We start from the raw sequence: 19,002 nt of genomic DNA on the forward strand, positions 1-19,002 counted from the left end.
AATGACGCAAGATGTGATTGTCAAACTCAAAACGGAAAAAAGCCTCAAATGATGCCATTTAAACTCCACGATTTTAGGTAATTTTCTGCATTTACATAATTTAGAACAATAAAATATCCCGCGCTTTAAAAGTTCCGCTTTGCTCGAACAACAGGAAGAGTTTGAAAGCAAATCTGACAAAAGGAAAAGTAGTCGCATTACTTTAAGTGCAGCAAACTCGTCATCTGAAGAGATCCACGCTAAAAACATTTCATGAGCACAAGAAGCACAAGAGTGGATGCTTGAAGCTTTGTAAAAACAAAAATACATACTAATGAGTAAGTAAAAAGAAAAATATATGTATATATGTCATATATAATATATTCTAAATTGCCTGAAAGACATTTGACAACACATCATGAAACAAATGGAAACATTTCAAGTACTTTGAAAAATAAAAACTTTGTTTTCCTTGCGAACCTCACGTATTTCATCATGGTCATATAAAGGAATATATATATATATATATATATATATATGTATATATATATAATCCTATTTTACCACTTAGACAAAATACATATACATATATAGATATAGAAATGTAATCTCTCAACGTTACAAAGGTGCATCTCATTTCTTCTTTCGGTCCTGAGTGCATCGCGGACAAAACCTAGAAAATTAAGAGCAGAAACGTTCAGGTTTAAAACATCGACGTTTAAGGTTTTGCATTTAGCACAGGTTTCAGAGGTAATTTAAAGACTTTTTAAAGACACAATATGTATTTTCTCCACTAGATGGCATGCATTCTCAACAAACAGAGGCGTAATGTGGAATCATGGGAGTTGAAGTCTTCATCGTCCTACTGGACTCCTGCAGAAATCATTTTGGGCAGTAAAACTGCAGAGCTTTTGTTATGCCACAGTCCAGCACTTCTGGTTCACGATTCAGCTCATGATCACATGAAGAAGAAGCACTGTTCTAGTGGTTTTTGGATATTTTAATTATAAAAATCAAACATATTGAGCCCTGAACTCAACACTTCCATCCAAAGGCAAAGTGCACACACTACACATTTGTTCAAAACCCGAGTTCACCCAAAAATGAAAATGATGTCATCCTTTATTTTACTTTTTCTACTATGGAAAACAATAGTAACAAGTTTCCAGCCTTCTTCAAAATACCTTATTTAGTGTTCAACAGTAGAAGAAACTCAGTAGAAAAAAGAAAGGTTAACAACCACTTGGGGTTGAGTAAATACAGAGCATTTATTTTTGGGTGAACTGTCCCTTTAAAGTCTAAAATGGGTTTTGTGAAAGAAAGCCTCCAGGTTGAATTTGATCATGTTTCAGAGAAACAAAAGCCACTAATCTACCCACAACATGACAGACTGGCTGGTGTAAAACGTTTAAAGGCTGTTTTCAGAGTTTGCCTTAGTAGGGCAGTAAATATAAGACTTTTACTAAGGCCTAAAGTGATGCCTTTGAAATTCTAGACTTATCAAGAGCCAACAGAAACCCTTTAAAAAGACAAACGTACCATTTCCCTTTGGGCTTTGTTGTCAGATCGACGCAGGCGAAGTGAAACCACTCAATGGGACACTGTAAAGAAAAGAACGTTTGTTAAATAGAAGCATTGAGGAAAGACTGAGAAAATGCTTAAAGAAACAGTTCACCACGCAATGTACATTTAGTCCAAACATGAGTTTCTTATGTGGAATGCAAAAGAAGATATTTCGAAGAATGTTGAAAAACAGGTAGCCACTGACTTCTGTTTTTGCTCCTTCTTCAGAAAAGGAATGTCATGATTATAGAAATTGGCTAAAGATTGATGATCCATTTGTTTGTGTTTAACGCCATGGCAGCTTCTATGGCTAATTTCATGGTGAGGAATATGTATATCGGAGGTACCGATTATATAAGATTTTACAATTAGTTGTGTTATAACCCCCCTAAATCTGTATTTGAATTAACGGTGGTAAAATCGCTTCAAAACAATCAAAATACATTTCTCACAGAATTAAAAACCAACACAATCTAACAATACATGATTACCAACGTTTAGCATATTTCAAGGAATTTGTCTCTTATATGTAGATGGTTAATTATCTAATAAATAACTGTGATTGACTTGAACATTTACTGTATATAATAGTATAGTTAATATATTTTAACGTGTATGTGACGGCTATTCTAATGGTTAGAATTCTGGAATAAATACAAACATATTGAAATAAATGTTTAATATTTGTAGACATATTACACATTTTTAAATACGTTTAATATAACTCCCTGGAAAGCCATTGCAAATGTGAAAGTGAAAGTAAATTTGAAAGTGAAAGTACTTGAGTTTAAAACAGTGGGCAATGTATTTTGGTTTATGGTAAAGGAAGTGCAGTAATCATAGTCATCGTCACTCCTATTCAGAATATATTTTGTGTTCTACAGAAAAAAGAAACGATTTTAGGTACTTTAGGGTAAATAAATGTTCAGTTTTGGGTGAACTATCTCTCTGAAAAAATTTGATTGCGCTCTTACATCTGGGTTGTCACATCCGATCATTTCTCCGTATGACACTTGGTGACACAGGCAGTAGGTAGGTTCGTTGGGATCGACGGGCATGTCTAAAACGTCTGACGGATGAACGGGTAAGATGGATTCTGGGAACTCAGGACTATGCAATGCAAAGAAAACAGAGTAAATATCACTTCAAAATATTTGTTGTCATCGTTTTCTATGTGCTTTTTGACACCAACCTGTTCTTCATTTTCTTTTTCCGCGGCGATTCGTCGTCTGAAGATTTCCGTCCTCTTCCTTTGGGGCGCCGTTTCTCCTTCAGGTTTCCTCTGCCAGTGACCTCTGTGAAGAACAGTGTTTGGGTTTATTTTCTTTATGCATCATTACAGTATAATTTACGGCTGCTCAAATATAGGAAAAAAATCATAATCAATATTAGGATGGTGCCAAACAGGGATGGCTAACCACACTAACCTGTGGATTATTCAGACACAAGATGGCGCCAAACTGATAAAAATGCAAAGCTGACAGAAACTAAAACAGCTGATGGAGTATACACTAACCTGCACATTATTCAGACACAAGATGGCGCCAAACTGTCAGAAACGTAAAGCTGACAGAAACAAAAACCGCTGATGGAGTATACACTAACCTGCACATTATTCAGACACAAGATGGCGCCAAACTGTCAGAAACGTAAAGCTGACTTAAATGAAAACAGCTGATGGAGTATACACTAACCTGCACATTATTCAGACACAAGATGGCGCCAAACTGTCAGAAACGTAAAGCTGACAGAAACGAAAACAGCTGATGGAGTATACACTAACCTGCACATTATTCAGACACAAGATGGCGCCAAACTGTCAGAAACGTAAAGCTGGCAGAAACGAAAACAGCTGATGGAGTATACACTAACCTGCACATTATTCAGACACAAGATGGCGCCAAACTGTCAGAAACGTAAAGCTGGCAGAAACGAAAACAGCTGATGGAGTATACACTAACCTGCACATTATTCAGACACAAGATGGCGCCAAACTGTCAGAAACGTAAAGCTGACAGAAACGAATACAGCTGATGGAGTATACACTAACCTGCACATTATTCAGACACAAGATGGCGCCAAATAGTCAGAAACGTAAAGCTGACAGAAACGAAAACAGCTGATGGAGTATACACTAACCTGCACATTATTCAGACACAAGATGGCACCAAACTGTCAGAAACGTAAAGCTGACAGAAACGAAAACAGCTGATGGAGTATACACTAACCTGCACATTATTCAGACACAAGATGGCGCCAAACTGTCAGAAACGTAAAGCTGGCAGAAACGAAAACAGCTGATGGAGTATACACTAACCTGCACATTATTCAGATACAAGATGGCGCCAAACTGTCAGAAACGTAAAGCTGACAGAAACGAATACAGCTGATGGAGTATACACTAACCTGCAAATTATTCAGACACAAGATGGCGCCAAACAGTCAGAAACAAAGCTGACAAAAACGAAAACAGCTGATGGAGTATACACTAACCTGCACATTATTCAGACACAAGATGGCGCCAAACTGTCAGAAACGTAAAGCTGACAGAAACGAATACAGCTGATGGAGTATACACTAACCTGCAAATTATTCAGACACAAGATGGCGCCAAACTGTCAGAAACGTAAAGCTGACAGAAACGAAAACAGCTGATGGAGTATACACTAACCTGCAAATTATTCAGACACAAGATGGCGTCAAACTGTCAGAAACGTAAAGCTGACAAAAACGAAAACAGCTGATGGAGTATACACTAACCTGCACATTATTCAGACACAAGATGGCGCCAAATAGTCAGAAACGTAAAGCTGACAGAAACGAAAACAGCTGATGGAGTATACACTAACCTGCAAATTATTCAGACACAAGATGGCGCCAAACAGTCAGAAACAAAGCTGACAAAAACGAAAACAGCTGATGGAGTATACACTAACCTGCAAATTATTCAGACACAAGATGGCGCCAAACTGTCAGAAACGTAAAGCTGACAGAAACGAAAACAGCTGATGGAGTATACACTAACCTGCAAATTATTCAGACACAAGATGGCGCCAAACTGTCAGAAACGTAAAGCTGACAGAAACGAAAACAGCTGATGGAGTATACACTAACCTGCACATTATTCAGACACAAGATGGCGCCAAACTGTTAGAAACGTAAAGCTGACAGAAATGAAAACAGCTGATGGAGTATACACTAACCTGAAAATTATGCAGACACAAGATGGCGCAAAACAGTCAGAAATGTAAAGCTGACAGAAACGAAAACAGCTGATGGAGTATACACTAACTTATGTTTTATTCATTTACTAGACGGCGCTTAAAAACATAAATGTGAAAGTATATAAATATGAACGTATTTTCTGAAGATCAAGATGAGTGGAAGTTCCCAGATGAGTCTGTGTTATTTAGAAGTTGTTATCTGGGAATAAAATACCTTGGGATGCCACAACTAACCAATCAGACGCGAGTATTCCAGACAGCAGTATATATTAATGTTATGTATCGAATAATTTATAATTGAGAGTTTAATGTCTTACTCTTGTGCGTTCTGTTATCTGGACTCTCATAGCCGCTAACGTCCAGCTTCTCCTTCAGCTCGTTCTCAAAGCGAGCCAGATCAGCGTCCAGTCTTCTGATGTGCTTGTCCACCTAGTTATTTTAAACAAAAATATAATCGGATCTATAATAAACTCTGTAGAAATGCAGATATGGTAATAAACACAAAAAGAAAAACTTATCAATTCTGCTCCAGCATTTTGCAAAACCTTTTATTTATAAATGAATGAGATCCAGCACTGACCATCTCGTAGGTCTGCATGGCGAGCTGCACTTTATCGTCGCTGTACTCTTTGCATTTGCTGAAGCCGTTCTGGATCTTCTGCAGATGCTCCACTCTCTGATCTGGGGCCAGGTTGCGCACATTAGCGATGTATTCCTCCGCCAGTTTATCGATTTCACATTTCTTCTCTGAAAAAAAGAAGAGACAAAAGAAAGACAAAAAAATTCCATAAATCTATATCATTATTGATTAAATATGGATTTTTTTAAATCAATTTAATTATGTGACATTAATATAAATATTTGTTTGCATTGTGTTATAAACAATTAGATATTTCATTTCAGTTCATGCTATCCGTGATCAATATACATGTATATTAATTTTATTTTATTTATATGTATAATTTATTACTATGTATAATTGAAACAAATTAATTCAATATAATATAGACCTACTATATAATATTAATGATTTAATGCACCAATAATTAAAATACAATATATATGTTAAATCGCATTGATTTTTGGTTAAATCTGCTAAACGTAAATTTTTTTTTTAAAATGGGAATTGATTATTCGTAAACAACATATATATCAAAATATAGCATTTTAATATTAATGTATTAAATGACAAAATATATTTTTTTTAATAATTTAAATAAATGTTATAATCATAGGTATAATATACCTGCAATGTGGAATATTTTATTTTGGATGTTAACTAAGGCATGAATATTAATGATTTGAATGCATAATAAAATGCCTTTTTATGTATAATGCACCACAATAATAATCAAATACATAAATAAATAGTAATTACAGGATCCTTTTTAATTGGGTTTTGGCAGTTGATGCTACAATCTATAAAATGTTTGATTAATTGTAGATTTATTTCATAGTAATTTAATAATTCAGCAATAAAATTAAATATTTGTTGAATTATAAATTTTATATATATATATATATATATATATATATATATATATATATATATATAAAATTTATAATTCAACAAATATTTAATTTTATTTATTTTTATTTATTTTTTTATTTTTTTATTTTAATTTTATATATATATATATATATATATATATATATATATATATATATATATATATGGTCAAAGCAGTGGCACAGTAGGTAGTGCTGAGCCTCACAGCAAGAAGGTCGCTGGTTCGAACCTCGGCTTAGTTGGCATTTCTGTAAGGAGTTTGCATGTTCTCCCTGCGTTCGAGTGGGCTTCCTCCGGGTGCTCCGGTTTCCCCCACAGTCCAAAGACAAGCTGCAGGTAAATTGGGTAGGCTAAATTGTCGGTAGTGTATGAGTGTATGAGGGTGACAGGCCCAGATGACAGGCGGGCTGGAATGTGTAAAAAAGTCGTTATCATATGGACAAGTCTAAAATGGCTTGTTCCAAAGAGCCGACCGCACAACCATACGGGACTAAGGCAAAAGAAGAAGATATATATATATATATATATATATATATATATATATATATATATATATATATATATATATATATATATATATATATATATATATATATATATATGCCAAAGAAAATATATGTAATTTAGTAAATAATACAAGTCATCAAATATAAAATTAATTACAATGAGATTTTTTTTAGCCAGCGTAATATTAAGCGAGGGTTAAATAATAATATTTTACACATGTTATTTAAATTGGAGAATGGGCCACATTAATAGTAAAATATCTAAATATATTTAAACAGTGTTTTTGGTAAACCGTGCTGATTGGTCAATAGTGTCCCCCAGTATAGGCAGTGCGCAGTGGCGACTCACCCTCGGCTCTGTTGTCCAGCTCCCGCATCAGGGTGAAGTTTCTCTGCAGCTCACAGGGCAGATTTTCAATACCTGAGCTCAGAAAAACAGACGGCATCTAGTTTAGCAGTAACCAGATTACAAAAATCCAGTATAATCAATTATAACTCATATAAATCTAGGAAAAGCAAAAGGTGTAAATATCAGTAACATCACAATATTTGGACAAGAGTGCATTACTACAATACAGTACAATATTGTGACAATTTTTACAGTGCACTATATTTTATTTTATTGGGATTGCAAAATTTATATGGTAACAACAGCTATTTTTATTTTTGCACAAATTATTCCCCCTCTGTGACTTTCTTTTTCTTTTTTCAATATTTCCCAGATGATGTTTAATAGAGCAAGGAAATTTTCACATTATGTCTGATAATATTTTTTCTTCTGGAGAAAATCTTATTTGTGTTATTTCGGCTAGAATAAAAGCGTTTTTAATTTTTTAAACACCATTTTAAGGTCAAAATTATTAGCCCCTTTAAGCTATATTTTTCTCAATAGTCTACAGAACAAACCATCATTATACAATAACTTGTCTAATTATCCTAACCTGCCAAGTTTACCTAATTAACCTAGTTAAGCCTTTAAATGTCACTTTAAGCTGTATAGAAGTGTCTTAAAAAAGATCTAGTCAAATATTATTTACTTAGTCATTTATTTAGTCATCATGGCAAAGATAAAATAAATCAGTTATTTGAGATGAGTTTATAAAAACTATTGTTTATAATGTGTTGAAAAAAATCTTTCAGTTTATCAGAAAATGGGGAAAAAATAAACGGGGGCTAATAATACTGACTTCAACTGTACATACAACAACGCAATATAAAAGATGACATAAAAAAACTAATATAACAGGTAAAAAAAATAAATAAATTACACTAAACATTTATTAATTATTAAACTTGATTCTACATCAAATGATTTTAAGAATTAACAGGGGATTTAAATGAACTATTATTATAGTTGATACACATCTCAGATTTTTTGCTTTTCGACAATTTAAGCAGAAATAAAATTAAAATCGATACAAACAATTATTAATGTGGGTGATGACTAGCAATTTCTGTTTATGTATGTGAAATTTTGCCTAAAAAATAAAGAGATTAACAATATATTCAAGACTTTAAAAATATATATATTCAAAAATAAAAATATATATATTCAAACATACTAGAACGAAACATTAATGGACTTTTTTTCTCCTCAAAAGCAAAGACAACAACAAAAAACAGCAACAAAAAGCAATATTAGAGATGTACACATACACACACATACATATACACTATATGAGCAATATCACACGAGTTTTTGAGACTCTCCATGTTTGATTTTGTTTTTATATACACAATTATGCCGTCAAACTGTTGTATAAACAAAATATCACACGAGTAGCAGTGTGCTATGGCTGTATATCGGCACTGGTGGGAGGCGTGCGTTGGCACGAGGCTGCAGGCCGAGTGCCTTACTGCCCCAACCAGTGCCGGTATACAGCCATATCGCACTGCTACAAGTGGGATATTGCGTTTATACAACAGTTTGACGGCATAATTGTGTATATAAAAACAAAAATCAAACATGGAGAGTCTCAATAACCCTTTTGTATGAGGAACTACTTTCTTCCGCGTTGGATTTAAATCATAAGCTGACAGTTAAACCGCTGAGCGAGCATCTTTTAAACTTGAGTTCTGTAGCGTCTGCTTTTTGCTGGCTGTATGTGGGCGGAGTTAGGAGGTAAAAAGGGTAAAGAGGCTGTACGGGTGCTGATATTACTTAATTATATAACGGCTATCAGCCAATCAGATTCGAGAACCAGACAAAACTGTTGTACGTGTTGATCCAATGTTTGGAGAGCGAGACGATTTCCAGTTAATTAAAAAGCATTTTTTCCAGCCGTTTCAGCCAGAAGTGTTTTTTTATGATGAGATGTATCTAGTAGTTCAGTGTCGCCTAATATCCAGATTCTAGGATCGTAGCTGAGTTGGATATCTGTAACTTTTGAAGATACGTCAATTATATATTCCCAGAAATCCGACTACACAGGACTACTCCAAAGCATATGCAGCAAGTCTCCATCAACTGCATTGCACCTTTGACATTTTGGGGATATATTAGAATTAAGCATGAATTTTTGGAGAGTATAATATGTCCGATGCAATATATTAAATTGGATTCGTCTACGTTTAGTGCATATTAAAGTAGTCTGCATTCTGTTCACAATGCACTCCCACTCTACCATGTCATATGTGCAGCAAAGATCCTCCGCTCACTTCCGTTTCAAAATATTATTGTCGTTTGCTTTTAAAGTGTTTGATATTATGCAGCAGCCTATAGTTGTAAAATTTCTTGGGGACAATATAAATATATTATGGATGACATTTTCAAGTGGTGATGATAGGTTTGAACTTTTATAGGAATGTCTTCACAGTAATCTCTTTAACCCAGTGTCTTATATTCAAGACTTTTGCTGGATTTGTTTTTATAATTAAAAAATTATATCTTTTAATGTAAAATAATAACTAAGTTTTGTCATTTTAAAAATATATTTTGCTGGATCCTTCCAGAAACTGTTTACAACGCTGCATTCAAAAGATAAACAGCAAAGGCTCTCTTTATCTGCATTGCAGAAACTACAGATGTCCTCCATTTCAATGTACTTTAACAGTAAATATTTCACTGGGTAAATTGTATGTAGTATTTTAAAATGAATTTCCTTAGTGTTATTTTTAATAGAGTATTTGAAAGGAGTTAACCAGGCTCCAAATAATACTGAATACAATAAGAGTCCCAGAAATATTTGCCTCTATTAGTAATTTTATTTTGCTTCTGAAAAGTATTACGAATTTGTTTGCTATTATATTTTTTTTATCAGTCAATTCAACACCTTCTTTGGTTTAAATTTGGGTTCACAAGAGACAATATGATTATAACAAGTTGAATCATTTCAACAGGGAGAGATTTAATAACTAAATTAAATTCTCTAAAGAGTATTGGGAAATTGTAAACAGACACGAGTTTATATGATAGTATTACTGGTACTGTAGAAAAGTTTTACAGGCTGATTATTGTATCTATTTAACCAAACAACAGCTAATTTGTAAAGCGTTCCCCACATACATTATGACGTCACAACCTCCCGTAGAGACAACCCAGATAGCATACAGTTCTGGGCCACATCTGGGCCAACTAAGGCACATATGGCTCACTTCTGGCAATGGCAGGAGACATATGGGCCACATCTGGCCCATATGTGTCACACCGGGTGTAGTGTGAGTTGTGGCCTGCTGTATGTGGGCCAGATGTGGCCCGTGTGTGACACACCGGGTGTAGTGTGAGTTGTGGCCTGCCGTATGTGGGCCAGATGTGGCCCGTGTGTGACACCCCAGGTGTAGTGTGAGTTCTGGCCTGCTGTATGTGGGCCAGATGTGGCCCGTGTGTGACACTCCGGGTGTAATGTGAGTTCTGGCCTGTTGTATGTGGGCCAGATGTGGCCCGTGTGTGACACCCCGGATGTAGTGTGAGTTGTGGCCTGCTGTATGTGGGCCAGATGTGGCCCATATGTGTCACCCTGGGTGTAGTGTGAGTTCTGGCCTGCCGTATGTGGGCCAGATGTGGCCCGTCTGTGACACCCCGGGTGTAGTGTGAGTTCTGGCCTGCCGTATGTGGGCCAGATGTGGCCCGTCTGTGACACCCTGGGTGTAGTGTGAGTTGTGGCCTCCGTATGTGGGCCAGATATGGCCCGTGTGTGACACACCGGGTGTAGTGTGAGTTCTGGCCTACCGTATGTGGGCCAGATATGGCCCATGTGTGACACACCGGGTGTAGTGTGAGTTCTGGCCTACCGTATGTGGGCCAGATATGGCCCATGTGTGACACACCGGGTGTAGTGTGAGTTGTGGCTTGCTATATGTGGGCCAGATGTGGCCCGTGTGTGACACACCGGGTGTAGTGTGAGTTGTGGCCTGCCATATGTGGCCCGTGTGTGACACAGCGGGTCTAGTGTGAGTTGTGGCCTGCTGTATGTGGGCCAGAAGTGGCCCGTGTGTGACACATCGGGTGTAGTGCGAGTTGTGTATTTTTAGTTCTGGTTTAACTATAAATTAACGGGAGCCTTTGAAGTGGTTACAAATTATTAGAAATTGAAAATCAAAGTTAATTTGTCTTTCTAAGTCTGTACACTTTCGTTTTATGAAGTAGAAAATAGAAAATAAATATTGTAAATTAATGTACTGTGATGCAAGGATTTACATTTTTCCGATCGGCTACTTCTGCCTGTGGACTGCATACCTAATGAGTGGGAGGGGCTTGCTGCTCAAACATTACACAGACTCTGATGTGAAGCAGCAGCAGTTCTGTGTTTCCTGTGTTTTATTAACACTATTGTCCCTCATCAGGCAGTGAGAGCGCTACACCTTCTCTGAAAATAATAACATTGCATGTTCTAAATAAGACTTTCTAAGATTGAAAATGATTCTTTAGGTTATTAAGAATAGGAATAAGCTATTGCTTATCCGGGAAAGTATATGTTTGTAACCTTATCACATATTAATTTAGTTTATTTCCTCAATAATGGATTTATTTTTACTTTAAGGCTGCTATGAATTTAAATGTATATTATCTGTTATATGTAAATATTCCAGCATGAGTAAAATTCATATTTTTTTTCATATTACCTGGTATGTCTATAAATGTCTATAAATGCAATGAGTTTCATCATTTATTATGTTTTGATCCATTAATGTTTTGTTCAGTTTCTCCATTTGAATGAATTAAGACAGTGTCCTACCGCCACCTACTGGGTGGATTTAATTTGCTATTAGTACTACTTTTTAATGAACAATTTTACAAATGAATTCATAATCTAATAATGCTGAATTAAAGTGCTGTTTTCTTGGTGTTATTTTTTGCAATTCTACATTTTTACAATGATTTTGTTTGATTAAATGCCACATACAACATTGTTCTTTTTTTATTTAATTTGAATATTAAATAGACATAAATGTTTTGTTTATGAATAAAATATGTACTATGTAGAAAAAAAATGTCAGAGAACTGAGTAGTAGAATGTGAATAACATATATATCTTAAAGTGTTATAGTTTTTATATAACAAGCTATTGAATATTAATAATAACAGTAAATATTCTAGAATTACAGCATGTTACATAACAGAGCAAGGACATGTTCACAGTATGTCTGATAATATTTTTTCTTCTGGAGAAAGTCTTCGACTAGAATAAAAGCAGTTTTTTATTTTTTTTTTAAGTGTTTTAAGGTCAAAATTATTAACCTCTTTAAGCTATATATTTTTTCTACAGTTTCAGAACAAATCATTGTTATAAAATAACTTGCCTAATTACCCTTACCCTAATATATATAATATTATTTATATATATATATATATATATATATATATATATATATATATATATATATATATATATATATATATTTAAAAACATAATCATAAAACTGCCCCCTGGTGGCGAATATGTGTTTCGCTTTATCCTTGCATTTCGGTGGAGTGGGCGGAGCCTCGTGAATGACGGTTATTTTTTTCAAACGAGGAAGTTAAGTCAAGTCCGCCATTTCATCTTCTTCTTTATATCGGGTAAGTTATTATTTTAAAATCATATTTGTGAGATATTTGTCGTCAGGTAATGTTTTTATTAGTTAGAAAAGCCCCTGTTTTGAAAAGTGATAAAACTGTAACTTATATGTGGATAATATGGCTAAAAAAGGCTAAGAATGATGGCCGCCGTCAGTTCAGTAACGTAATCTGTTAAGTTAAGTTGATTGTGCTCAGGGTTTTAACAAATTCATTTAAGTAACAATTGTCCTTTTAATCGCTCTTCATTCCCAATTAAATGATCAATAAGACGTGTTATATGAAGAACAGCGTCGAAACGAAAGCTTGAATGAATAAATCATATGCTGTCCGTTTTATACAGTTGTAAAAGGTGCCGAGTTCTGCTTTTGTACTGGTTTTAGCTCAAACATTGAACGAACAGTCTCTTTTTGGTAACGTTAATCCTAATGATCTTGATTTGCTTGTTAATGTGTGTTTTTATTCAGCAAAAGTTTGCAGAGTAACGTTATGTGGTTCATGCTGGCCACTGTTGAGACTGGTCTGCATTAAAAACATTTTTAAAGCCAAAACGTTTGAAAAAAAATCCACAGTTGAAACATGATGTGTTAAATGACTTATGAAGGAAATTAATTAGCTAAAAAAGAAGGCTAAGTGTGTTATGAAATATTAAACCTTGTTAAAAAATAAAATCAATTGTGTTAAATAAGCTTAAAATCCATATCTTATGTTTTATATTACTTCAAAACAGCCTGGAAACTGAATTGCACCATTAATCTTGTACATATGTATCAAGTCCAAACAAATGGTTTTGTGGCAATTTAAAATAATAATTTTTATAAATTGATTGTATTGTATTAATTTGTTACAGAAAAGAAAGGAATCATGCAAGGATGCAAGCTGAAGGAAAGGACAACTCTCACATCAGTGCATTACTAATTGTTTGACTTCATCCTCAAGCACACCAGGTACAATATTGTACATATTTTGTAACTTGTATATGTCAGACTGGTTGTTGTGAACTGAAATAATATATTTTATGTTTTATTTATTAATAAAATATTACAAGATTTATTGGTGCTATTTTATCACGGTGTGAGGTCATAGCTTATTTAAAAAATCTAATAATGACATAATAATGGCATCTTTTATCCTCCACTTGTTTCAAAATATTTTTTTTGTTCTGTTGAACATAAACTCATGTGGTGCGGTGCACAGTGGATAGCTCTGTTGCCTCCCAGCAAAAATGTTTCTGGTTCGAGCATCGGCTGGGTCAGTTGGCATTTCTGTGTGAAGTTTGTATGTTCTCCACGTGTTGGCGTGGGTCTCCTCCGGGTGCTCCGATTTCCCCCACAAGACATGCGGTACAGGTGAATTGGGTAAGCTAAATTTTCCTTAGTGAATGTGTGTAAATAAGAGTGTATGGGTTTTTCCCAGTGATGTGTTGCAGCTGGAAGAGTATCTGCTGCATAAAACATATGCTGGATAAGTTGGCTGTTCATTCCACTGTGGTGACCCCAGATTAATAAAGGGATGAAGCTGAAAAGAAAATGAATGAACACAAACCCAGTTTTTCCTACTATGTATATCAATAGTTACAGGTTTCTAACATTCTTCAAGTTAGTGTTGAACAGATTCAAACTGCTTTGAAACAAGTAGAGGATGAATAAATGGTGGCAGAATAGTAAACTATATCTTTAAATGTTTTATTCTGTATGTTATGTGTATTCATATTTGTCTTGTCTTTTGTCATATTGTTCTTCTAGCTCAGATTGTGATGGACCGGGAATGTGACACCAGTTACTCTTAAGTCAAGAACCAAATGAAGCACCAGAGTACAGATTATGGAGGTATCTGAAGTTGAACTAACTGGAAGCAGGGAACCATACTAATAAAGTTCCTTAAGGTAAAAGCACCTGCTTTATTTTGATAGGAAGTATTTTTTTTTATAGAGTTCTATTGTTTTATTCCTATTCTAATTTTATTTTATTCATATACTGAATGGAAGTCATTCAAATTTCACAACAAATGATTTGCAGATTGAATATAAAATATAATGACATTTTAATACATTATTTATTTTGGTTATTCTTTACATCTATAAATGGGCAAGTATTTAATCAATGAAAATAATTTTAAACAACTTAACTAAACAAATTACTCTGTTGGACACTAATATTTAAAATAGCAAAATCCTCAAACTAACACACACTCTTGTAAATGCATTCTCACATTCATACACTCAAAAACACACATTCATACAACAGTCTGTCTCAGTCTGACTCACACACAACATCCTCTCTCACAGGTTTTTCTAGCAAACCTCCACCACTAGCTTGTCCTGTTACGCTGCTTTTATTTCAAACATTTTAGAGCATGATATAGTCCAGGTTTTTATCACTAAGGATTTTTTTTCTCCATTCAGCAGGTTCCTTGTAAAGATGAACCCAGGGAAGGATCGAAAGTGGAGAAGACCAGATCAAGAAAGACCACATCAAGATCTGCGGTCAGTTCAAAGGTACTTTCACTAATTACCAAGATTTCAGACTATGAATTGATGGAGTAAACTTTGAGTGTCAGATCTTCCTAGCAAAAATTCTTCCCAGTGTCTTGTAGTAGAAGTGATGCAGTCAATCAAGTTTACATTATATCGTAAATTGCTTTCCGATTTAATAAAAATATAATAACCAAACTTGATTAATGTAACAATTTTGATGAAAAGGGCACGTTTTACTAAAGCTTTTAGCACAAAGGCACACCCATCTTGTAATATTGCTGTGTCTGACGTCACAGGGTTGGTATGCTGGAAACGTTTTTGAATGAGGTATTTGTATGATTTATACATAGTCTGTCTTAAAGCGTCACTAAATTGTATAGGCATTACAGGTCAAAGCAATCTGTTATTTCATTTATCAAAATAAACAATAAGGCTCTTAAAACACTGCTTTGAAAAATGTAGAAAATGTAAAAAAATATTTCAAATACCTCAAATGAAATGAAGTCATTTGTTTTATTATTTTTAAATATATTTTTTTTTTGTAAAGTCATTTGTTTATAATTATGTAAAAAAAATCCAAGTAATATAAAAGTTATTTAAGCAACAAATTTGCCAGATTGTAAAGGCAGACACAGAATGAGCAAACAAGAAAAACCGTGTAAAATGTGTAAATAAACATTTTAAATTTTTACATATTTTCATCATATACGTAAAACCTTCCTAAGCTTGAAAATATATTTCCTTAAATTAAACTTCCTTTGTAAGTGCAAATTCCTTTTTATGTAGTCTTGTAATTAAACATTTAAACCATTCAAACAAGTTTACACTTAAAAAAAGGTCCGTAATGAAAATCCAATTTTTTTTTCAAATGTAACTAACTAAAATAGTACGATGTACTTTTACTCTGTATTAGTATTATTTACTAAAATTTGTTTTATTTTAGCAATGTAATAGTATTTCTAGTCCTTTAATTTAATGTAATTTAATTTTCAGTTCTCTTTCCATCTACGAAAACATAAAAAACAATAATTTCACAAGCACATTTAAAATAGGTTTAATACTATGAAATATTATATTAATATTATTTTTTTTTTTTTTTATAAATCATTAGGTAGTTCCTATGGAATGTTTTTATGTATTGCTGAGAATACATTTCAGGTGTTCAATACGTTGCTTGTCAGTCTTAAAAATAAAAATAGGTGCCTAAAAAAGTGCCTAAAAGTCTAATCGAGTTGTGATTGTATGTACTCTGCAAACAGCACCTTTTAATTGTTGTCTCCTCCGATTTTCAGGATGTTTTGCATTGGACTGTTTTTTTTTTTTTTTGGCTTTGACCCTTGCTCGACCCTGACCTCACTCTTGGGACTGCCCTGTTGGATTTTTAGTTTATTTAATTTATTTATTTTTTTTGGTTCTGGGTAAATGCTAATAAATATTTAGTTGTAATTATTTAAGTAATATGTTTTTGTTAAATATGCGATTTCTGTGTTTGTTCTGTCTACTCATACTTGTTTATCTTGTTTCTGTAATTATCATTTGTTTATTTGACCCCTGCCTCGCCTCTGATCTTGTTTTTGGATTGCCCTTTATATATATTTTTAATTATTGGTTCTGGCTATATGATTATAAAATATTTGTTAATTGAATTAATATGCATTTTATAAAAAAATATATATTTTTTTTCTGTGTTTATTCTGAATCTATTTATCTAATTTGTATATACATTTGTGTTTGTATGTTCTTCTTATTCTGTAAATCCACTTACCTAATTTTAACTTTTATATATATTTATTTGCATTTAATTTGTGATAATTCTGTATGCATTTATTTATCTAATTCATATATTTATTTGTATTGCATTGATCAATCTGTTGTTTTTTTTGTATGCATCTATTTATATAATTCATATAAATTATATATTTGTATTTATCAATTTATATGCTTCCTTTAAAGCATTTTTTTTAATAAAGCAATTTAAACTAAGCATTCCTTTTAATGTGATTTATATAGCTACCAAATGTAGATGTGAGCCACATCTAACCCAAAAGTCAGCCGCAACTGAACCAGATCTGGGCCAGATCTGTGAAATTGCATGGGCCGCGTCTGGGCCAGATCTGAGAAACTGCATGGGCTGTATGTGGGCCAGATCTGAGAAAGTGCATGTGCCGCAGCTGGGCCAGATTTGAGAATGTGAATGGGCCGCAGCTGGGCCAGATCTGAGAAAATGTATGGGCCACATCTGGCCCAGATATGGACCATGCTTTTTCTGAGATATGGCCCAGATCTGGTTCAGTTGTGGCTGACTTTTGGATCCTTATGTCAGCCACAATCAGGTTGAGTCATCGCCGTCATTCCGCGCGGTATGTGGGCCAGAAGAAAATGGGGGATGTGGGCCATATCTGGGCCAGATGTAATTTGCTATCTGGGAAGTAGTGTTTATCAGCGGTTTTAAAACACCTTCGGACTTAAACATAATGCACGTTGTGTTCATAACAGTTCGTCGTGACAATTATTAGCTTCTTAAAATTCTGCTGTACTATTTTATTGAACATGAAAGTCCAAATATAAAACCAAGAAGACACCACTACTTCAAAACATGTGACATCAAGGCACAAAAGTAATCCAAATGTAATCTAAATGTAGTCGGATTATCTCCTAAACGTGTAATCTACGAGAATGTATTACTTAAAACACATTTTGTCACGTAATTTGAACTCAAATCATAAGTAATCTGCTGTTTACATATGAAAGCAAAGTTCTAGATTGAGTTCTCGGTTTATTTTAGGACAAAAAAAACACACGTTTACTGTACAAATACCGGGTTAAATACGCACATCCTTTACATTTACACATATAAAGTCTCGTTCGCGACGTAAACAAACACATGAGTTTGTTTACGTAGCATGTTGTTAGCATACTGGCTAACCACTTTCTGTCACGTATGTACAACTTCCTGTAGTTTCATGATTGATGTATGTATGGTGACTTTAACTGCAAAATAGAACCATAAGACGGATGCATGTTGAAATATATATCAGAAATTATTCTTTTTAAGCTGCTGTCTTATTAGCTCGCTAATGCTAATTTGACATTAGCCACCAAAACAACATCCTCCGTCGCTTAAAATCCCTCATTCCTTCTGAAAGACAGATGAAATCCGCTGTAAATGTGTCGAAATGATTTATACTCACTGTCTAGATAATGTTCGAGGTAAATCGCCGTCGCCATGTGTAAAATCTTCACTCGTTTCCAGTGTGTTTTTCTCCTCTCGTCCGCGTGAGCTGGAACAACATTGGCATGTCATGAATAATTAATGAGGCAACTCTCTGCTAGACGCTGATTGGCGCTGGATTTGAATGCCGTTGTTTGATTGGATGGCAGTGGGGCTTGGCTCATTAGTGTTATTTTGACGTCAAGATAGATAGATAGATAGATAGATAGATAGATAGATAGATAGATAGATAGATAGATAGATAGATAGAAACAGTAAAATAAATAATTGTGAAAATTCTGAAATTTTATATGGAAGCACCTATGGCAATATTTTTAGCATAGCATAATCAAAACAACATGGGTCGTTTTAATATTGAGAACCAAATATGATTTTCATTCTATAATTAAAGTTAATGAAAAGTTTGGGGAAAAAAATGTTTGAATAAAATATGTATTTATTTTGAAATAAAATAATAATATTAGTAAAAAAAATTACGAATATACTAAAATATCAAACATATATGTAACTAGTGTTA

At 34.0% G+C, this 19,002-nt stretch overlaps 1 protein-coding gene and 2 long non-coding RNA genes across 6 annotated transcripts in view; 2 read left to right on the forward strand and 1 right to left on the reverse strand.

Moving 5' to 3' along the window:
- LOC147831455 (uncharacterized) overlaps positions 1-19,002 on the forward strand; it is a 787,032-nt gene that overhangs the window by 80,301 nt on the left and 687,729 nt on the right. The gene's annotated exons all lie outside the window — the stretch shown is intronic.
- Positions 315-18,555, reverse strand: ing5a (inhibitor of growth family, member 5a). Of its 3 annotated transcripts, none has more exons than XR_015945649.1 (8): positions 18,445-18,555; positions 7,132-7,203; positions 5,347-5,513; positions 4,829-5,195; positions 2,735-4,297; positions 2,517-2,652; positions 1,519-1,580; positions 315-652 (listed from the first exon to the last, which is right to left on the reverse strand). XR_015945649.1 is itself a non-coding variant. In NM_001100049.2 (8 exon segments), coding segments are annotated over 8 exon segments (729 nt in total). In that variant the 5' UTR covers positions 18,482-18,536; the 3' UTR covers positions 446-612.
- On the forward strand, positions 12,710-17,236 carry LOC147838331 (uncharacterized). 2 transcript variants are annotated; one of them, XR_015521612.1, is made up of 5 exons: positions 12,710-12,780; positions 13,628-13,724; positions 14,523-14,662; positions 15,182-15,274; positions 16,546-17,236. It is a non-coding gene; the product is annotated as an uncharacterized LOC147838331 (long non-coding RNA). The 2 variants fall into 2 exon arrangements; XR_015521613.1 differs by having other exon boundaries at positions 15,185-15,274; positions 16,546-16,663.

The sequence above is a fragment of the Danio rerio genome, chromosome 22 (assembly GCF_052040795.2).
Source record: "Danio rerio strain M-AB ecotype USA chromosome 22, GRCz13ab, whole genome shotgun sequence".
Taxonomy (NCBI): domain Eukaryota; kingdom Metazoa; phylum Chordata; class Actinopteri; order Cypriniformes; family Danionidae; genus Danio; species Danio rerio.